Here is a 21,897-nt window from a genome sequence, read left to right as displayed (position 1 = left end):
CTCTCAAGAGCTGCTTTGTGCAATTGTCACTGGAGCCGAGTGGTGAGCTGAGAGGGTTCCTGGAGAAACTCTTAGAAGGAACATTGGAATAGGAGCCAGGGAAGCTAAGCTTTGACTTGATTCTGCCACTACCTGAGTGACCTTGTGCAAGTCACTCTCCCTCTCTGAGACTCAGTTTCTGCAGTGGCAAAAGGAGAGGCTTGCACAGTCTCTAAGTTTCTTTCAACTTTCACCAGCTCTGGGTGTATAGAGGATGGATCTCAGTACCTGGAGAAAAACAGCTGCCACATTAGAGCCCGAAAAGTGCCCGAGTGGACAGCTGGAGGAGGTGCATCAGTGTGGGAGGAGCCACTGGGCGGTTCCACACGGGTAGTGGGGGCAATGTTGGTCAGATCTGTGCTGTCCTTGCAGATGGTCAAGGTCCCCTACACCACGGTGTCTGCAGCACATGGCTTAGCAGCCTGAAGCCCCAAGACTCAGTGCCCTGCTTTGTACGAAGGTAAGCACACCCTCCACTCTGTCTGTTGTGGGACCACTGGCTCCTGGGAATTCTGGGTTTAAAGGGAGAGATCAAGAGTTTAGGTGCCACTCTGGACCCCTTGGCCCATAAAGGCTTTAGGGTTACCCTGGGCCTCTCCATTCGATGACTTGGCTATAGAACATGGCCAAGTCTCTAGTAGGGATGGAGATGACCGTGGTGATGAGGTTTGGCCTTTTTCAAAAGGGCCTCAGGGCAAAGCGATGGTGTGTCTGGTCAGCCTACAGGACTTGGGAATCAAATTTGAGCTCATTGTTTTTACGCCCCCAAACACTACCACCTCCAACCACACAGCCCCAGCTCTCCAGCCCCTGTCCTGCGTGTGCAACTGTCCCATGATGTCTGAGGACTAGGGACTCTCTCCTTTTGCTCCCTTCAGTGCCAACGGCTTCCAGCTTCCTGAGGACCCCTCCCATCCTTGCATCCTCATCGGGCCTGGCACGGGCATCGCTCCCTTCCGCAGTTTCTGGCAGCAGCGGCTCCATGATGCTGAGCACAGAGGTACTGCTGGAGGTTTTCTAGGGGTGGGGGTGGTGGACACCAAGTGGCCAGCTCCTGCCTAGGAGTAGACCTGGAGCTCCAGGAGAGTTGTGCCATTGCCCACACATGTTTCTTGGCCCCTCTCCCAAGTGTGCCTCAGCCTGTGTAGACAAGTGATCTGAATACCCTGGGCTTCGGTTTCCTCATCTGTAAAGTGGGGAAAGTACTAGATAAGGATATTTGGGATGAAATGAGAATTCAAAGTGGGCTCCCAGCTTGTCAGGCCTTGATGCGTGTCCTCTGGTGGCCACCCTGGTAACTGCAGCCTGCTCTGGTCTTGCAGGGGTCCAGGGCGGCCGCATGATCCTGTTGTTTGGGTGCCGGCACCCAGACGAGGACCACCTCTATCAGGAGGAGATGCTGGAGATGGCCCGGAAGGGGGTGCTGCATGGGGTGCACACAGCCTATTCTCGCCTGCCTGGCCAGCCCAAGGTAAATGCAACAACTGTCCCCCCACCCCCAACCCCCACCATGCAGTGGGCGGATCATGAAAAGTAGACTACAGTGAGTGTGCTGGCATATACCACATGCCCCTCACCTCTCTGAGCCTTCAACTCCTCAGCTCTACAATGAAAGTGGTTATACAGCTGTTGGAGCTATGCTGTGAAGCTATTACGTTCTCTCTTCCAGGAGAAGAGGCAGGCCCTGAGACGTTCAGGACTAAGTCAGGGCCACATGGTGGGTTAATGCCCAGGGCCCAGCCTACTGAAGGTCCTCCCCCAGGATAGACAACTGCGGGGACAGGTGGTCCAGGACAGCTTTGTGCTCAAACACAGCAAGGCTGGAGGACAGCGCTGCTCTCACCATGGGCCCACTGACGGGCTCTGCTGCCTTGGGGGGCACTTTGCCCCATCAGCCTGGGGAGTTGGGACCGACTCTTGGCTCAGCCCTTGTGAACTTGTCCCATTAGGGATCCTCCCAGGGCCAGTGCTCCCTGCCCAGTGCTCCCTGCCCAGTGCTGGGGTCACTGGGAGTCTTGTGTGGAACAGGGCAAAGAGACCCCGATTGACTCCTGGGCTTTCATGCCACTGGGGAGCCTAGGGCTGTGTGCCCTGCTCTGATTACTGTGGCAATCCTATAGATAGTCTATAGTGAGAGGCTCCCTTTTCTGGGGTGTAGACAGGTGGGCCTCAGAGTGATTCATGCGTCTTTGAAGCATAGTGAATTCAGAGTAAATCTGGGAGCCCTACTGGACCTCCTCGAGGCAGGGCTGTGACGGCATTCATCTCTGCAGGCCCAGGGCAGGCTGAGGTCAAGCAAGGTGCCGTGTGCCTCCTCACGCTGAGCCTAGTCTCTGTACTGAGTCCTGGCTGGGAGGGTTCGCACCTTGCCTCCCCCATTATGCCCCATCACTGCCTCCCTGTGGCCAGCAGGCCTGACTGCAAGCTTCGCCGTCCCCAGCAGGGGCCTGGAACCACCATCTCCTCTGGTTTCAGGTCTACGTTCAAGACATCCTGCGGCAGCAGCTGGCCAGTGAGGTGCTTCGCGTGCTCCACGAGGAGCAAGGCCACCTCTATGTCTGCGGGGACGTGCGCATGGCCCGGGATGTGGCCCACACCCTGAAGAAGCTGGTGGCTGCCAAACTGAGCCTGAGTGAGGAGCAGGTCGAGGACTATTTCTTCCAGCTTAAGGTATGACAGCTGGTGTGTGGGCTAGGGATATGGGTCAAGGGCACGGGCCAGGGAGCCAAAACTAGGGCAGTCAGGCTTAGAACAGTCCCGGACCTCAAAGGAATCCTAGAGGTGGCTGGAGGTCAGAGCTGGTTAGGCTGTTAGAGGCCCGACTATACATCCTGGTCTGGTTGCTCAGTTAAACAAAGGCAAACACGTTGCTTTACTTATAAGACTTTCAGAGCCTCTAACATGCTACTGTGTCTCGTGACACTTCAAGACTGGGAGAAAGTATGCAGCATTTACCAAAAGTATTTATCTCAGAGCCCATATTTCCAAGAGCATCTTGTGGGACAAGCACTAGGCAGGCTGTACTATCCATCAGAAAACCTAGGGCAATGTTTAGGTGGTCCTCACCAGGACAGGTGCCTGTGGAAGTTAAAGAGCCTAAGTATAATCTAAGCATGGCGGTTGGAAAGGCAAATGGCTCATGAGTGTATGAGTGATAGAGAAGCTGGGGGATTCTCCAGGGGCTCATCCTAGCCGGGACCTGATGAATGAGAGGTGCCTTGACCAGTGGAGCTGACACATTGGTCTCTGTTTTCCCTTAAAGAGCCAGAAGCGCTATCATGAAGATATCTTTGGTGCTGTATTTCCCTACGAGGTAAAAAAGGATGGGGCAGCAGGGCAGCCCAGTAATATCAGAGCTCCAACAGACCAGAGGAGAATTTAAAGCTGCTGCCACAGAATTTCATGATGGAGCCAACTCTCGATTATCTGAGGTCACAGGGGCTGGGGAGATGGAGAGAAATTATATCCCCAAGCCTCGCGTCTTACTTCTTCATCTCCCTCCCCGTCGAACCCTTTTCTTGACCTGCTATCAAGTAGCAGCCTGGACTGAGTGGAACCTCTTGTCTCCTTTGAGCCCACCCTTCCCCGGATAATGGAGAACTGGCGTCTCCCAGGTCCCTTGGAGAGTAAATCTGCAATGCCAGGCCTGCAATGCCAGGAAAGATGACCCTTCCTCTGACTGCATCACTTTGAGTGACCACCAGAAGGCGTTATTGCACCACTCTTTAGCTCGCCCATGTACAGTTATTTATGCCTCTGTATTAAAAAACAAACAAACAAACAAACAAAAAACACAAAAAACTCCAGTCTGCCCCTGAAGCTCATTTGGGCCTTCCCTCTATGACTCCTTGATGGAGATATTTATATGAAATACATTTTATTTTAACCGCATTGTCTGTGTGTGTGGGTGTTTTATAGGAAAAGCAGTCCTCAGTTATATAGGGTTGGGGACTGGTGGGTGTAGCCTGGACAGAAATTCCCCCACAAAGGGATGTACCAGCTTGACCACACTGCTTTTCTGAATGGGCCTCCAGATACTGGGGCAGCACACCGAGTGTGCATCTGAAAACCTGTGGTGAGTGCGAGGAAGCACGGGCTTGCCTGCAGACCCTCAGCTGGCGAGGGGGGACGGCAGAGTTGCGATGCTACACATGATACCAGTTCTGTAGCGAAGGCCATGACCACAGCTTGTCTTACAAAGTAACTGTATTTTGCTCTGGGGCCTCCTGCTTCATGAGAGTTTGGCCAATCATGATTTGGCACCTGGATGACAAAGCAGGTAAAGTTGGGCTGCATGTCAATGACTTAGCAATGAGTGAAGGACCTACATCTTCTACAGAAAAGGCTTCTAAAGGGACTGAGCCATGTTTTCTTCTCCCCGTGAGAACAAGGAAGGAACTCAGCCAGGGTCTAAGTGGGGGTCTGGCAATATCTGGCTCCCAGCTTGAGTTTGGCCTCTGTTTTCACTGGTTCCCTGGCCCCCTACTCAGATGGGGTGGTGGGGGAGAAAGGGGCATGCCAACCTCCAGTGTCTGAACAATGTGGTCAAGAACGTGGTCACCTGGACTAGCCTCTCACACTCTAATGTGCACACAAACCGCCTGGAATCTCCGATTCAGGAGGCCTGTGGCAGGCCCTTTTTATCAAGCTCCTGGGTGCTATAGGTGCTGCTGCTCCAAAGACTATACTTTGAGCTCCACCCTGGTTCCTGAGGCACTGAATTTTTGATGGAGTTAGCCAGGTGTGTCGGCGTCATGTAGACACAGAGCTGAGCCAGTGGCTAGCAGAACCTCCACACTGAGCCACTTTGCCCACTAATTTTTGATGGAGTTAGCCAGGTGTGTCGGCGTCACAGAGCTGAGCCAGTGGCTAGCAGAACCCCCACACTGAGCCACTTTGCCCACCACACCCTAACCCCTAACACTAGGGGACCCACAGTGGAACAACACAAACAAGCTCTCTTCTGAGTCAGCTTCTCCTGACTCCACCTGACACCTCCTCCCATGGGGACACAGGATTCTGATGAGCTGGCCCTGCCATCTGGCCTCCTGGTCCTGCTGCGGCCCTCCCAGGCTCTGGCCCAGCCCTCGACCTATCTCAGATGCATTAGGCTGTTTCCTGGGTTCACCTCTGTTACCAAGCTCCCTGCATTAGAAATTCCTGCCCAAAAGGCCTGAGACAGCCTGCTCTCTCCCACACCCTTGTGGGGTTTGTGGGAGACCCACTGGGAACAGGTGTGGATGTCAGGACCATTCTGATCAGAGTGAGCCCAGGCACTCTCCCCGACCAGGACCTCCCCAATTCCAGAGTCCAAAATGTCTTCACACACAATTAATACACCACAATCATTCCGTGCATATGTGCCAACAAACATTTTCTTTCTCTTTATTTGAAGGACACTGGAAAAGTGGGGAGCCCCTAGCTGAGAAAAGTTTGTGGAGACCAGCAGGTGTTAATCGGGGTCACTTTCCTGAAGTGGGGGAAGGGTTAGTTCAGGTTGCAAGGAAAGGTTGAAGGTTAAAGGTTGGCAAAAGGGGAGAGGCCAAGGAGGCTGCCTTCTGTGTGAGTGATTAGTAGGTGGCGTGGACTTGAAGTGGACTTGAATAGGAGTGGGAATGGGGTTGAGAGGTGGGGGGAAGCCCGGGCTGGGATCTTTGGAAGGCCCAGGACTCTCCCTTTCTGCCGAGGGTACTGAATGTGGGGCTTCAGCATGCACAGACTATCTCTCTCCTCGGATGGTAGGATTTGCACAGCTGACACTCCAGGTGCTGCCCAAAATGAGTAAGGCCGTTCCAGTCAGCCGCCTCCTCCACTCCAGGCTGGCTGCAGCCAGAAGCAGGGCCAGAGAAAGATGTGGTCTCCCCAGAAAAAGCCCCAGATCCTGGGCAGGCTGGGAAGGGCTGGGGCTGGGGCAGGGCCAGGGAAGGTGAAGGTGATGAGCAGATCCAGAATGCAGCATGCCCTAGCCCTTGTTCCCAGGGCCAGGGATCCCGCTTATGTCTGCACGTGGGTCAGCTGGATGTCACCTGCCACTTCTAGGTTGTTGATGGCAGGCAGGTTCTTCAGGCGGTGGTAGTATTCAAGCAGGTGCTGACCGTCCACGGCCACTTTGAGGCAGTGGCCTTCACACATGATCCACACCTGGACAGACAGGCCGTGTCATTTGCACTCCACTTGGAAAGTCCTCAAACCTAAATGCAGGCTGGTGTCTCCCTCACTCCTCCCTGCCTTCCTCAAACATTAAGCACTCCCCGCATCTGCATTCTAACCACATCGGAGGGTTCGCTCTTCATAAATACGCAGCGTGCTCTCCTTTCCCTGTCCTTTTACGTATTCTGTTCCCCTGGATTAGACCATTCTTCCGCCTGTGTCTCAGCTCTGCACATGGTTAACTAACTGCTAACCACCTCTCAACATACCCTCCTCCGGCAAAGGCAAACCTGTGTTTTTCATCACCTCCTGACCCTCTCCTAGTTGAGTCAGGTGCCTCCTCAGGCCATGCTCCCCACCGCACCCTTACTCTCTAACTGGACCCTGAGTTTTTTTTGGAATGCTGTCTTGTGCCATCCATGTCCCTAGTACCTGGCGCACAGGAGTGTTCTGTGCTTGTATTCCTGCAGGGGCAGCCTCCTAACTTGTCTTTTCCACCCCAAACATTCTTTACAAGGCAGTCAGAGCACATCTGTTAAAGTGTTATCATTCTCATAGCAAGAGTTAACACTTGCAGCGTATTTACCACACACCAGGCACTATCCTATGCAAGTCCCAAACATGTCATTTCAGTCTTATATTTCTATGAGATCGATATTGTGATTAGCCCCATTTTTAGATGAGGAAAGAGCAGGTAAGTCATTTGCTCAAAGTCATATAGCTATCTGTAAATCAAAGTATACTGCTTTGGGGCTTGAAACACAGCAACACACTGTATTAAACTCCAAACTCCTTTCCATGGCCCTTATGGCCTTACATGGGTCATTTTTAACCCTGGATGAAGAGTATTAGGGCCTATTTTAAAACACATGTGCCAGGCTCACCCCTTCATTAGCTTGGGGTGGGGACAGGCATTGATTTTTTTTTTAAGTTCTCTAGGTGATTTGAGTGTGCAGTCAGGGTCGAGAACACCTGTCGTGTGTGACCTGGGCCTCCAGCTACACCACCCCTTACTTCTCTGTCCCTACTTTCCATCCGGAAGCCACTGGTCTCCCAGTTCCTAGATGGCCACGCCTATGACTCTTGCTTTTGCGATAATAGCTGCTCCCTTTGCTGCCTGCTGGGAATGCACCCCTCAGATCTTGGCAGGGCAGCCTCCTTCTATCACTGAGGTCTCCACTGTAGTGTGGCCTCCGAGGGCTGTCTCTATCTAAGGCAGCGTGGCCCCCACCCAGGCCTCACTCTATCTCATTTTCTCTTTTGCTTTTGGCATAGCACCTGTTGTGATCTGCGATGATCCGTTCATGCATTGTTTCCTGTTCCTCCGCCACCCAAACTATAAACTCCATGGGAGCAAGACCTCATCTATCTGCTTCATGGCTGTCCCCCCAGCATCTGGGTTACTTCCACCCCAAAGTGGGCCTTGATAAAAGAGTTGGTAAATGATTGCTGAATAAATGAATGAACGAGTGAAGGAGTGAATGAATGAATAAATGAAGTACACGTCATTCTTGGGTTCGATCTGGCACTTACTGGCTGTGTGACTTCAGGAAAGGAAACTGTAAACAGCAGACACCACCACCTATCTTATGCAGGACAGTAATAGTAGAGCCATAATAACAATAATTTGTAGAATACATTCTTTTCTTCTGTGCCCAGCCCTCACCCCAGAGGCCTCAGTTCCCTTCTCGTTCAAGGGGCCCCCAGACACGCTCCACTCCCTGCTCCGTTTGCCCCCAGGAGCCCCTCTGAACTCCGGGTTGCAGACCTTACCGAGAAGCTCTGGCCTCGTATGAAGGGCATTTTTCGGGGCAGGCTCCGCTCCTCAGACCCCCAAGAGTTGTTGATCTTTGTGTTTCGAACCACGACATTCTCATCAAAACGAGGGTTCAGGTGGAAGGCGATGTCACTCCCAGAGCACAGGTTGATGTGGAACCTGGGGGTGAGCAGCTCACGTGGACCTCTTCCGCCTACTGAGTTCTGGGCCTCTGTCCCTCCCTGGCCTGCTCAGAGCCAGAGGGGTGGCCAGAATGACCTTGGGGTATTCCTCCTCTTTGAGGGGCCATGCTCACCTCTGGGCGCTGGGCAGGATGGTGCCTGACACGATGATGCTCTTGGAGGGGTACAGCCCTCCCGGGATGCTGGTGAAGAAAGGCATCGGCTGTTGGGAGAAGAGGGGCAGGTCAGTCAGCGGCAGCCAGAGCAGCTGCCGCTGCAGGGGAATTTTCTGCTAGCTTCCATGAATTTGGACTGTCAACTGAATTTGACAACCGTGCCTGTGAGTAATGTATGGTCAAGAAAGAACGCCATAATATCTTTACTTGGCTAGCAAATGCCAAAGGAAAACTTTCCAGCGTTCCTCAGGTTAATGAGCTTAAACGGTCATTAAAAGAACTTTGGCTGGACACAAAAGGATACTTGGACTGAGAAGGGAAGGCCATATAATATGCTCATGATGAAGGGACAGTTTCAAAGTGAAAGCTCCTCTCAACAGTCTTCTAATTTCCTTAGAAGTTTGAAGAACTTCAGCTTACTAAAGGACTGCTTTTCATTTTGTGAATTCACCTCCCACCCTGCTCAGGACGAATGAAACCTCCGCCCTCCCTGAGAAGTCACTTACATAGGTTGGGTTGGGGTACGTCATAGGCGAGATTATTGGATTCTGTGAAAAAGAGATCAGGAAATTCAGTGTGAGAGTGCTCCCGCACCAGGCCACCACACACGCAAGAGAGGATGCTCCGATGGGAGGCTCCAGCCCCTGGATTCTCCCATTCACCTTCCCTCTCATATCAGCCATGGTAGAACTTCCCACCACATTTCCAGACCCCATCATGGTCACCTGCCCTCAGCCCCTCTACAGGCAGCTCCACTGACTCTGGACCTCCTGTCTGACTTGTACCAGCAGGAGGACGAGAAGTGGCAGCTTAAGCCTATGACCAGCAGTGACATCCCTGAGGCTGGTCCTCAGGATGCAGAGCCTCAGGTCCTGATGCTGGGGCCACTGCACTCCCCTCTCAGTGACAGAAGGACCCGAGGGTCCTGCCTCTTGGGCCTCTGGGTAAAGCCAGCCTGATCCAGAATCTCTTCTGTCCCAAGGGAAATTTGACTTGCATATCTCCTGAGCAGAGGGGCCCAGCCCCAAATGTCCCCATCCTTCTTACTAAACTGCTTTCTTCCCTTCTCTGGAACCAGATAATTCAGTCCTTGGTGAATAGGGACACAGTGGGGCTGTGAGCTGACCAGAGCTTCTAGACTTACAGGGAACATCTGTCCAGGAGTGCTCTGCACAGTGTGGATGACCGTTTGACACTGGAAGAAAGAAACCGAGTTTTAACCAGATCTCACCTGCATGAAGACCACCACCTGCCACCAGTGGGCACCACTTAACACATACCCTCCAAGCAGGTAACCAGCCGAATTGCCCTGAGGTGGCAAAGAGTACTCTCAGCACCAGGATAGCAGGTGCAAAATGGGAGGAGAAAGGTGTTTCTCCTCTTAAGGAGATGAGGTAGGGACAAAGGTTTCTTCTGAAGAAGAAATATGACCGCATTTGTGGCCTGTGGCCCGTCTTCCTTTTCAGGGGAATTTCTCTAGCATAGCTTCGCTTTGCAGGAGGAGAAAGTAAATACGGGGCATTGGTCTCCTGTGGTTGCTCACAGAATGTCATGGGCTTGGGCAATTCAGGTTGTTTCCTAATCCATCAGTGCCAGCCAACCACCCCTGCCCCCCAAACCCTCCCGCCACCACCACCGCAACCAGGCAGGTGGTCGAGGGGTCCGGCCTTGGCTGCTCCACCCGCTGTGGTCAAGGCCTAACACCCGGTCCTGCTTCCTCCTTTAACCCACAGGAAGAACCAAAACGAAGGGGTTCTGAAGACAGAGCATGAGACTTACGATAGGAGCGGAGCTGGCTTGCCCAAAACCTGGAGGCTGAAGGGGATGAGAACATCAAAATATTGGTTAGCGTCGGTGCCACATGACAGATGGCGGCAGAAACCGTGGTGAGAAACGCCTCCCCGAACTCACGCTTGCCTCCTTCTTGCTCTTGAGCAAGCTTTCCTGAGCCTATGGCGCCTGGACTCCCACCCATCATCCCAGGTACACTGTGGTAATGAAATGGGGTGGGGGGCGGGGAGGTCAGGGTTGGAGGAAAGGGGACAGCCCCACTGGCTCCTCCGGAGAGAGAGGAGGGTGTGTCTGACGTAGAACAGATAGCTTACCTTAGCTCTCAGAGACAAAAGCATTATTCCCAGTGCTGTATTTCACCCAGAAGGTGAAAACTAGTATTTATTGAGGCCTACTGTGTGCCAAGTTCTGGCTTTAGTGCTTTACGAGGGAGGCAGCCTTAGCTTCTGTTTTGTTAAGTGAGGCAACCAGGCTTAGAAAGGTTAAGCAACTTGCCCAAGCCTGCCCAGGTAGCATAAATGCATATCTACTCAAGTAGATAAAATACAGAATGGTACCCAGGTTTCTCTAGTTGTACTCAGCACACCCTGTCCTCCCCAGACCAGGGCCAAAGTCGGACTGCCCTGCAGAGGCTCCCTGGAGCTCCACCAGTCCTAAAGTCAGGGAGGCAGGAGGCAGGCGCCCTGGCTGTGCTGTGATGGGCCACAGGAAGCCTGAGAACAGAGACATCCCTTGCCCCCACCCCCACTGCTCAAGCGGCCACAGGAAGGGCCAGGCTTCGCTCCCCTTCCTGTCCTAGACCCTGTCCGCACCCAGCAGACTGCACTTCTTGCCCTGACTGGTTTCCCCTTCTCCTGGCTGAACCAACCACATCCCTCATTCATTTATCCAGTCCATTCCAGGGACTGTGCAAAGCGCTGGGGATACACAAAGGAACAAGTCACAATGCTAGGCTCATGGGTGTAGGAGAGGAGGGAGTCGAGTGACGGGGACACGACATGTAAATACAGCTACAACAGGACATAGTGACTGGCATGGTACAGAGATGTACAAAGTCCATGGGGAGGCGGCAGGCATCCGGCAATCTGCTAGGCAGGGAAGATGACACTAAGGAGCGACATTTAAGCAGAACATTGAAGGGCAATTAGGGGTTGGCTGGAGTGAGGTGGCAAAGGGTACTCTCGGCACCAGGACGGCAGGTGCAAAAGTGTGGTGGCCAGAGAGAGAGCCTTGAGTGAGCAGCGGAGGCTGCATGAGCTTTATGGGTTAGGTGCAAGGCTGGAAGGTGGGCCGGGCAAGACTGAGGCGGGGATTCTGCTGGGGAGTTTGAGCTTTAGTTACAAGGGCCAGGGGCCTTTTGGATTTTTAAATAGGAGGAGGATGTGATCTGATCTGCTTATAGGAGATCACTGCAACAGTGGGTGGGTGTGAGGAGATGAGGGGTCAGGTGGCCTGGACCAACACAGTGACTTCAGGAAGGAGAGGCGTTGGTCCCCTGGAGAGAGATTGAGGAGGGGACAGAAGAACCAAGGATAACCCCTAGGTCCTGGCTCTGGGTGCCTGGTGGATGGAGATAGGGAAACTTGGGTGGGCATGATGGGGCCTGTAGGCCCTGGCCGGCCTGCTGGCTGGGACTAGCCTCTCTTTTGTTTTTTTTTCTCCCAGGTTCTCCATATTTAACTCACTTTTGGTTTGCGCCCCTTGGGCTTGTGTGGGAAACGGGCAGTCTGGGAGAACTGCACCCTGGAGAAGGCAGGCTGGACAGGGGCTGCACGAGTGTTCTGTTAAAACAAAAGGTACCGTGGGTTGAAGAGAGTCGTTAACAAAGCCAAGAAAGAGTGGAAAGGCAGGGGCCAGGGCGAGAGGGAGAAAGCCTGGCAGGCGGGCAGAGAGCAGGGGAGAGAGTTGGGTAGGAAGGGAATATGAGAGATGAGGACCTAAGGAGCTCATATTTGCCATATTTGTTGAGGGCCTACTGTGTGCTTTTCTCATCTCAGGGCACACACTCCATTACCCAAAGCTGTAACAACAGCTCCAATCTAACTACCTCAGGCCCTGGGGGAATGTGGTCCCAATGTACCCCAATCTAACCCATTTTCACAGAAAACCAGAAATTCATGTTTCCATGATATCGCCTGACCTTTAAAAAAAAAATGTGGTAAAATACATATAAAATTTATCACTTTAACTATTTTTAAGTGCACAGTCGAGTGGCGTTGTCGTGCAGCCATCACCACCACTCAAACCCCAGAACGCAAACCTTCTCCTGACCTTTTTAGATGCTGGTAACACATTAGAAAGTTTTAAAACACAGAGGGTCAAATACACCCTGGTGCGGGCCCATATGGGCCATTTTGTGACCTCTGACATGTATCACCTCACACAATAACCCGTGGGGCAGCAGTGACTATGCACCTTTCACAGGTGAGGAAACTGAGGCTAGGAGAGGCAAAGTCATTCGTCTAAGATCCCACAGCTGATGACAATGGCAGAGCTGGAATCTGAGCTAGATTCAGTTTGATTCCCAAGCCCAGGTTCTTTCGGGAACCATGTGGCCTACTAACCAGAACAGAACTAGAGAGTGACAGAGGGGAGTGGCCTAGGAGTCTGGGGACTGAGGCAGGTATTCTGGACAGAGACATTGACACAGAAAAACAAGATAGAGGAGCCGGAGGTGGGTCCCCAGAGTGACCTGGATAGGAGATTGGCTGATATCTTTGGGCCCACCCAACAGGGCTTAGGCATGGCTAGATTGGTCCCTGCACCCAGCCCCTGGGACAGGTGTCAGGTGGATGATCTGACCTGGAAGCTGATGTAGTTCAATCTCACAGCACCGGTGACGGAGATGGTGTCCACGCAATAGAAGGGCACCCGGTGTGAGTACAGCATGAAAAGGCTCCCGTTCACCATCACCTGCCAAGATGGGTGTGTATTCCAGGAAAGGGGTCGAGGCCAGGGCGAGGAGCACACCTGAGGCTCCATGACCTCTGCTTTGAATTTTCACATCTACCCCCTATAGGTCGGTGTACCAGCCTTCAGAACTGTGCCAGTTACAGGAGCAAGCATGTGATCCAAAATGCATCCAAACCCAATCTCCACTTGGCTCTTGTTGGCTTCTTAGTTCTCATGGTTGTTTGTTTATTGCAGGTTTATCTTTCTAATCTTAGCACATTTAAATATGCATAAAATGCTCAGGGGGAGCAGTGGAGAGGGGACCTCAAGTTGCACATTGAGGGGATGGGAACATCACATTGATGCAGGGAAGCCTGACAGGAATAGCATCTCCCCAAGAGCAGTGCTGCTTGCAAAAGCTATTTACAATGACATGCAAAACTAAGCTATTCCTAGAACCTGGAAAAGGACTGCAATAATGTCACTAAAAAACAATGTCGTCAGGGACCTGGAGTGGAGGGATGGCTACAGTAGAGAAATGGAATGAACTTGGACCCGAAGCCAAAAGCACCCAGGTGACTTATCTAGTTCTTATTTCCTAGTGAGATAGGGAACAGGTGCACCTGTGGATGCAGGTGAAGAAGGTGTGTAAGGAGACTGCAGCCATCAGTAAACCCATACAAGGAAATGGTCCTGTTATCTGTGTAATAGCATTGCTCAGGTGATTATTTAAAGCTTATTCACCACGACTATAGGGCTGTGGGGGCGGGGAGGGGGCAGGGTGGGGGTGAGGGAGTTGCTCTCACCTTGAATTCTGAGTTCTGCACTAGGAAGATGAGCTCAAACGAATTCCCCATCTGGAAGGGCATTTGCATCTTCCTCTCCTCTGGACCCCAGCATCCTTTCTGCTTCGTGTTGCAGACCACATACCCACCCTCTTCAAACCGAGGGTTGAAGTGGAAAGCAATGTCATTGCCGCTGGGGCCGATCTGAAAGTTCACGGAAAACCTAGAGGAAATCAGATAATGTTCTGTAGCAGGTTTATCGCCCATGGTAGGAACAGAAGGGCCTCGGGCCTCTGACTTAGTCTGTCTAGGAACTTGCAGTACAACCTGTATGGCAGGTTTGCACCTATCCTTACTTTGCTGTCATTCTTTTTGTTTACCTGATTTGTATGTAGTGTGATTTTGGATAATTATTGCATTTTGCCCTTTACAGTGTGACTTTCTAAAAATAAGTAGAAAATAGGTAAAGAACAATGTTGACACTAGCAACCAGAAGCATAGGTCTTGGAAACTGATTACCAATTTGTATCAAAGATGGAAATCAAGGAATATGCCTAGAAGCGAGAGCCTATGACAGCAAGTGGCCACTCAAAGAAGAGAACAAATTGGAAGAACATGAGAAATTGATGGACTATATCTACAAAGACGGTGTCTAAAAGGGGAGGCACAGAATAAACATTAGCTCTCCAGGCGTGAGGATTTTCAGTACATATGTCTGCTCCTCATTGGAGGTTGACATGTGTTCCACACACGAGGTGTGTGTGGAGTGGTGGCCCTGAAGTCAGCTGGCCTGGACCCAGACCCAAGCCCTTCACTGTTTGTCATTCGGGATGACCCTGAACCACATTATCCTCAAGTTGTCACACCTGGGAAAAGGTATGACTCCCTTCCTTTGGGGACGATTAATAAGGGGGTAGTATGGAAGCCCCCATGCAAGTAAATGTTCCTTACTGTCTCTCTCCTTGGAGGAAGCCTCTCGCCATCAAAACTTCCTTTGGATATAGCTATGGCTCTGAGGTGAGGGGGGAAAAAAAGGAACCTTCAAGGAGCCTGGTTCACAGCAGGGATGCTATAAATGCTTGTTCTGCCTTTTCCCAGACACAGCTCCCTAGTGTCCTAAAACCAGTTTCTGGGTCTGAGGTTCCTCACCGAGGTGTCACTGTTTACTCCAGCTATCCCTGAACTCAGCATGAGCTTGGTTCATGGCCTGCCTTTTGGAGTCACTCTGGTGTCCTCAGCTCACACACAGCATTCAGCGAAGGCCCCTTGGGTTTGTGTCTTCTGCATCCCCAGCAGGGCCAGGAATTGCACCTTCTAAACCCCTGCAAAGCCCATTTGATTTCTCTGTGGAGGAGGGTGAGTTCTGGTGTGCTGTCCTCAACACCAGATTGCCCTGCGGACCCTCAGCCAGCAGGGACCACAGGAAGGGCCGTGGCCCCGAGGCCAACAAACCCTCTTTCCGGGACACGAAAAGGAAAGGAGTCTCTCAGCGACTCTAGAACCAGAAAATCTAAATCCATATTCCTCTTTGAATGGAGACTGTTATTTCTGAAACATCTCCGGATGTATTTTTCCCTTTGTGGTCCTTTGAAAATTCTTTCCCCAGGAAAAGAAGAGTGCAAAAACTCCCACGGGAAGAGGTAGGGATAGTTTCCATTAGACTGGATAGGAGTAGAAAGCCCTCCTGTTGCTGAGAGGAAGGGTAGGCAGAGGGAGAGAGAAGGGAATGGAGATTTAGAGGTGAGGTCCCGGATTCCCCTATGGGCATGATTTTGGAAGATCTGGGTGCCTCACTTCCCTCAGAGTTTCCTGGGGCGCTCAAGGCTCTCGGAGATGTCCTAGGGTCCGTGTGGCTGTATCCACTTGGCAGGGAAGGCAATGGTGGAGAAAGTTGTCTAGAATTTAGGTGCCGAGATGAGGTAGGGTTGGGCCGGGGAGTCGTGTGAAGGAATCCAGAAGGTCCCCACGCCCCATGCGAGGTGATGAGAGGACCATCGGAGGCAAAAGACACCTGAGATTGAGACAGAGAGGCTTCCAAGAGAGGCCCACGTGTTCAGAGGGGCTTCTGTGGGCACAACGGACTTCAGCAAGCAGCTACTATATATATAGACCCCACCCACACCTCTGCACACCTGGACCTCGGCAGAGGTCAGCCAGGGGTGCATGCAGTGTTGGCAGGGGCTGGGCCCTACTTATCAGGCATCCCCTGAACCAGGTACAGGCAGCTCAGAGGGTGTCAGGTGAACCAACCTGAGCTATTAGGTGCCATGGTTCACTAAGGGGTAAGGCTGGAGAGAAACAACAGTTCCAGGTACCTGGTTCCACTGGAGTGAAGAACAGTCCCATTGACAGTGATCTGAAGTCCATCCTGAAGGCCCCCATGGATAGTCCCAGAGAAGGGGATGATCTGCAGGGAGAAGACAGCGGTTAGTCAGTGGGCCGGCCTCCTTCTCTGTGCCCTTCGGAACTTGCTAGTGGCCAGCCTGGGTGTGTCAGGCACCACACTAGGAGCCGGGTGCATCTGTGAACAGGAAAGATGGAGTCTCAGCCTCGCACATCTTCCAGGCCTGTTAGGAAGCTGACCTGAATCGAGGTAGCTACACAGACATCCTGAGACTGTGATAAGGAGACTGCTGGCCTCTAAGAGACTATGACAGGGAGCTGGCTTCCCTTAAGAGCCTGAGAGGAAGCGATAGCTTCCAAAAGGAGGAATTAGCATGTACATGGTCCTGCGAAGGGAAAGGACCGACATAGCGATGGAGGCTGCTGGGCCCCAGGCCAAGCTCCTAGCAAAGGCTCCAGGGCCCTGGCTGGGAACTCAGGAGACCCAAGGGACCAAAGAGGCCACCAACCTATTCTAGAGGATAAACCTTCTTCTCACCTGAGAGGGCCAAGGAAAAGGTGTCTTCCCCTGCTCCTGCCCACCCCACCATAGAACAGTGGTGACCATGACCTTTGCCCTCTCAGCCACCTCAGGTAGCACCTCTTTCCCAGTACTCTCTGCAGCCACAGGGCAGCTCCCTTCTCTACTTCTGCTCCTGGGCTCTCCATTCTCTCTCCCGGGCCCTTGGCAGCCTCTGAAGTCCTAATGTGGTACCTCCATTCCTCCCAGGCCCCATAGGCGCCCACCTGGTCAGATTCTCTTTCCAGGTCACTTTAAAGGAGCAATGGTTATGGCAAAACTGACATTGTTTTAGAGTCAGGCATACTCCAGGTTTGAATCTTAATTCTGCTGGTCATTACCTGAGTGGCCTGGGAAGCTTATTTATCCTCTCTTTGCCTCAGTTTATCCATTTGTAAAATAGGGATAAATCGCACCTTACATATAAGATGGATGATTTAGTGAGAACAAGTCTGTGGAAGAGACTGGCACATAGCAGATATCTCTCTACCACCAAGCTTCTCTCTTGGTCTCTCTGAGCAAGATTCTCAAATTGGTGACTTCTTGACTTTCAAAGCTAACCTTCAGAATGCCTTTTATCTAATGTAGCTCTATAACCACATTGACCTAGGAGATAGTTCCATCTCCTAGTCAATTTTCCCATTTTTCAAGTTGCTAATATCTTCTCCAACTTATTTAAGTCAATTCCCTACAAAAATGAAATGCTAACAGGAGCCAGGCAAGTGATGTGTATGAGTGAGATGGCCAGGAAGGGGACAAAGAGAGTGGTGAGGATTATGACAAAGTATGTATCATCTCTCTCATCCTTAGCGGCAGCGTCCTCTCGGCTCTAACCAGGATGAATTAATTCATCCTGAACTCGTTCTCAGCTCCTGGCCACACCAGGAGGCTGAGGATTTTTTCCTCTTCTTCCTATGTGGAAATACAGACACCAGAGCCAAGTCTTGCAGGCCAGAGAGTGGACAGCCTGCTTCTGGAGACCAGTGTCACCAGAGGACACACAGTTCCAGTAAGGGGGCAGTGCAAGGCTTTCAGCCAAAGGCCACACTGCTGCCCCAGAGGTCCTGAGGCCCTTCCTGTGGCCAGTTCTCCTGTCTGTTATCCAGTTATCCTTCCAACAACCCTGGCCATTATTAGCGCCACCTCTACAGATGAGGAAATCAAGGCACAGAAAGGTAATTTGCCCAAAGCCACATAACTGGTCAGGAATAGAGTGGAGTTTAAACCTCAGCATTCATGCTTTTAAGTGCCACACTGAGGGAGGAGGGGAGGCATCTAAAAAAAAAAAAAAGAAGAAATGCAAAGGAAAAGGCCTGCAAAAACGACCGACTCAGCAGATTAAAACTGCTCTCTCCCCACTCTGCCCTATGCTCTCCGGCTAACATGTTTTCCCATAGCTATCTCCCCTACCTCAAGGACTCTCCAGCTCACATCTGTTGATTCATGGCTTGCTAACCAACTAATGTTCTTATCTCTGTAGCTGTGTAAGAATAACGAGACTGTGTAAAACTGCTTGTTATGTTACAATTAGAGCTCAGCCTTTGGATAGGAATTCGCTGAGCAGGAGCCGGCATCAATTAAGTGCTGCTCTCTGCTTATAGCCTAGGGATCCTGTCTCTCTGTTCAAGAATCCTTTAATGGTGCCGATAATGCCAAGGTCAAGGGTTCTGCAAAAACAAACCACCTATAAGACCAGTGGTCTGAAAATTCCTTCCCCCTTGCAGTCCCCCACCGGAAGCTCCTCCTCCCCATCATGAGTAAGGAGGCACATGTAAAACCTCAGACAAAGGAATCACGCGCCCCTTGCATAGACACTGCAAAAGTATATAAGCTGTAATAAATCCAACTAGAGCAAGCTTGTGCATGGAGTTCTTAACCCCACACGCTCTGCTGGCCTAATAAATTCTTCCTCTAAACAAAGTTGTGTGAGTGTCCGAATTCTTCTGTCCGATGTCGCTTCCTGCAACGACACAAGCTGCTTCTCACGATGACGCACAGAACATCCTCGCCCCTGGCTCGCTGAGTGTTTTCCCAGACCAAACAGCGAGTCCTGTCCTACCTGTGGTTCCCACTTCCATCCAGGCTCTCTGAGTAGGCGGGGCCAGGTGAGGCCAACGGAGCATCACGAGGAATGGGAGGTGAGACCCCCAAGGCAGGCCCTCGGGGTGTTCGCCTCCTCAGCAGAAGAGTCGGGCACACTTTGGAGGAAGTCAGAACGTCACTTCTGACACCCAGGAGAGGATGCCCATGTGGAGTGGAAGGGTGCTCCCAGGGCCTGTGGGGACTGCACCCAATCTCTTTATTGTCTGGATTTTCCTTCTGATTTTAAATATTTGACTTTTGAATCCAAGGATTGGAAAGGAAACACCAGTCACCAGGGTCTGGACGGAGCTCTGGGATCCCCCATCTTACAGAGAATGAGCCCAAAGTGACACGTTCTGACCCTGAGGCCCCCACAGAGGCACCGACTGGGCCTAGCCCACCTTTCCCCAGCCCCACAGAGAAGCTTTCTCGAGATGGGCTGAGGGGCCCCAGCCACTGCTTGAGGGAAGCAGGCCAAGCCAGGGCACCCTGCTGAGGTGAGCTTGAATGTGAAGCCCTAGAGACTTCCCACTTAGCACCCTGCTGCTGCCTACCTACTCCATGCCATGCCCTCACCCAGGAAGGGCTCTGGCAGCCCATCTCCGCAGTCCTTCAGGAAGCTCTCTGCCAAGGCCAGGAGAGGCTGCCACTGCAGGGCCGGGCCCAGGACACAGTGAGCACAAGGGACCCCTGGGCCTGGACTGCCTCTTGCCTGCCTTCCCCTATTACCGCTCTCTCTGTGGGCACCTCTCTCTTTGGGGGCAAATCAAGGCATCTTCCTTTGCTGCCACTTACCATCTGGACATATTTGGCAAGTAGCCCCAATTCTCCGAGCGTCAATTCTTTCCATGTATGTTGTGGGTATAATAAGGCTCAGGGAGTTTAAACAAGGCTACCTGCAGACAAGGCCCACACACATGTGGCAAACAAGGCACGAAAGGCAGCCCTCTGCACCCACACTTTAGGGACAGCCCCACTCCTCTCTCACGCCAGAGAGGGTCCCTCTGCAGATACCCTTGACCTGTCCCTGCGTTGTTAACTCACCCTGCAGGGAGCAGACACTTCCTCAGGAGGGCTTCCCCCATGTCCCCAGACTCCTGATCATACCGAACACTTCGAAAGCACCCACAGTGTGCATGGTACTGTTGAAGCATCTTAGATATGCTACCTCACTTAATCCTTCCCCTGACCCTGGGAGGTGGCTCAAGGATTACCTGCATTTTACAGATGTGGAAACTGAGGGGCCCAGAGAAGTAAAAGTAACTTGCCTGAGGTCATCTACTAGTAAATGGCTGAACCCAGGGAGGCCATCTCCAAAGTAAGTGCCCCATACTGGGCTGTGATCCTCCCCCAGAAGCTGTGTTCACTTTCCCTTTCATACAAACAAACCACCACTCTTCTAGGTGCTGCTTTTGCCCATCTTCCCCTCAGCACCTAGGACAGGACACATACTTAGAAGGAGCTCAGTCAACATTTGTCCAATGCACGAATCTTGGTGATTATCATTCCCCTCCAGTCCTGAGAGGCACTGGTGAGACCGGCCTGGGGCAGAAGTTGCATCAGGTTTGCCCCATCTGGCATTTCTGCCCTTCTGTGTTCTTCTGGGATGCCCCCGCGCCCCGCCCTCCACCCCCCACCCGTACCATCCAAGTATTGTTTCCTCAGAGATCCAGAGCTGCTCCCCTCTGGCGAGGCAGCCAGCTCAGCCCTGGCAGCACTGCCTATGCCCCAAGCCCCGGAACTCACTGGGCTCAGGTAAGGAGGCTGGGCACTGCTGAAGGCCATCTCTCCACCACCTCTCTGGTCACCGCTGCTTTTCACACCAGCCAAGCAGCCCTTTGTGCTGTGGAGGGATTAACAAAGAAATAGAAACTAAACCGATGTGGGGAGGAGCTAGGAGCAAAAGGAAGTACGGTGTTGGGGGAGGAGGAATTGGGGGAGGAGGTGTAGAAAGACTCAGGAACTGGAAGGAAGACACCTCCTGCCCCAGTAATATTTCCTTCCTCTCTCCTCCTGTGCTTCACCTTGAAAATGAATGTGTTTGGTTCCAAGAGCTTGACCACACTGACACGGCAGCAAGTTTCTAGAAGACACTGAACATGAGTGTGTGGCTGCGTCTCTTGAGCACGCTCAGTCACAGTGTTCAGAAAACGACGGAGCTGTTTGACAGGACCTGTGTGGCTGGGCATTGCCTGTGCATGGGGGGGCGGGGGGTGAAAGGACTGGTCATACCCATTTCACACACACAGAAACTGAGGCTCAGATTGTCTAAGGGAATGTCTAAGGACACACAGCATGACCTCTATGACCTCTATTCAGGTTCTCAAAAAGGTATCTCACTCTTTTAAAATTCTGTTTCTCATATACAAGCATCATTATGTAGAAGGAAGTATTTCACCAATAGAAAATCTCATAATGGAGGTTATGATATCTTTAGGTCTAGTACCCTAGGAGCTTCTGATCTCTTTCTCTTCTCCTCTCGCTCCCCCTTTTTTCTGGGCTTTAGAATGGGGAGAGAAGAAGTCTTGGACATAATGGAACATTCCAAGGGACACGGGGGTCAGAGGAGCATATTAAATAAACTGCATTATTGGCTTCGGCACCTAGTTAAGGAAACTGATTGACTGAACAGAGACGAGCAGGAGAGGCTGGGTTAGAGTGGGAAAGGGAGGAAGGGATCTGTGACAATAAACTTACCTGAAGTCAGGCAAGCCCGGCAATGAGCTAGAGAGAAAACCAATGTTTTCAAGCCTGGATGAGCAGTTAAGGGTCATATAAGCACCGAGTGGGTAGAAGGTGCCCCAGGGCCGTGATATTTTTGTACCTCTCTTCCTTCTTGCATCCTGTCTAGATGCACCAGAATTTACAAAGACTGACTTCTTTGAGATGCTCCCATAAACTGAGGCCTCGTGTTTCCTCAGCCCACCCTCCATCCCCACTGTATTCCTGGATTGACTAGAATTTGATGGAATTTAAGGGGCAGAGAACACAGTGTTGTAGCCGCCAGCCCCCAAAAGACACACAGATTACCAGAAATCAGTGAGTTATAGGAAACACACTCTTTATTCAGCCAGCTGGGTCTGCCAGGGGTACGCAAACCCCAAATTAAGCAGCCCCGAAATGTAGAGGTACAGAGTGTTTA

The 21,897-nt window shown here is 51.9% G+C and overlaps 2 protein-coding genes across 4 annotated transcripts in view; one reads left to right on the top strand and one right to left on the bottom strand.

Annotated features, from left to right (window-relative positions):
• NOS2 (nitric oxide synthase 2) overlaps positions 1–3,920 on the top strand; it is a 36,036-nt gene extending 32,116 nt beyond the window's left edge. Inside the window, exons 22-26 of the mRNA XM_015599141.2 lie at positions 412–499; positions 918–1,039; positions 1,362–1,510; positions 2,515–2,709; positions 3,302–3,920. Coding sequence (XP_015454627.1) covers positions 412–499; positions 918–1,039; positions 1,362–1,510; positions 2,515–2,709; positions 3,302–3,421 — 674 coding nt within the window. The 3' untranslated portion in view covers positions 3,422–3,920. The remainder of the gene's footprint in view (positions 1–411; positions 500–917; positions 1,040–1,361; positions 1,511–2,514; positions 2,710–3,301) is intronic.
• Positions 3,921–5,396: 1,476 nt separating this feature from the next.
• LGALS9 (galectin 9) lies at positions 5,397–20,659 on the bottom strand. Of its 3 annotated transcripts, XM_006924986.3 has the most exons (11): positions 20,502–20,659; positions 16,087–16,178; positions 13,793–13,994; positions 12,897–13,007; positions 11,780–11,875; positions 10,083–10,118; positions 9,448–9,498; positions 8,810–8,851; positions 8,262–8,350; positions 7,963–8,125; positions 5,397–6,180 (listed from the first exon to the last, which is right to left on the bottom strand). In XM_006924986.3, the coding sequence occupies exons 1-11, from the start codon at positions 20,538–20,540 to the stop codon at positions 6,034–6,036; spliced, it is 1,068 nt and encodes a 355-aa protein (XP_006925048.1). In that variant the 5' UTR covers positions 20,541–20,659; the 3' UTR covers positions 5,397–6,033. The 3 variants fall into 3 exon arrangements, with proteins under 3 accessions (XP_006925048.1, XP_006925049.1, XP_024897512.1); XM_006924987.3 differs by lacking the exon at positions 11,780–11,875; XM_025041744.1 differs by lacking the exons at positions 7,963–8,125; positions 11,780–11,875 and having other exon boundaries at positions 6,102–6,180.
• Between the last annotated feature and the right edge of the window lie 1,238 nt (positions 20,660–21,897).

This window comes from Pteropus alecto, unplaced genomic scaffold, assembly GCF_000325575.1.
Source record: "Pteropus alecto unplaced genomic scaffold, ASM32557v1 scaffold98, whole genome shotgun sequence".
Taxonomy (NCBI): Eukaryota; Metazoa; Chordata; class Mammalia; order Chiroptera; family Pteropodidae; genus Pteropus; species Pteropus alecto.
This window is presented reverse-complemented; position numbering and strand designations above follow the sequence as displayed.

Bases quoted from the DNA above. Each gene is read 5' to 3' on its own strand.
- LGALS9 (XM_006924986.3), bottom strand. From the start codon at position 20,540: ATGGCCTTCAGCAGTGCCCAGCCTCCTTACCTGAGCCCA. The intron at 9,499-10,082 runs GTAAGTCTCATG...TCTTTCTTCCAG, and splicing joins AAGCCAGCTCCGCTCCTATC to TGTCAAACGGTCATCCACAC. The intron at 8,351-8,809 runs GTAAGTGACTTC...TTCTCCCAACAG, and splicing joins CGTACCCCAACCCAACCTAT to CCGATGCCTTTCTTCACCAG.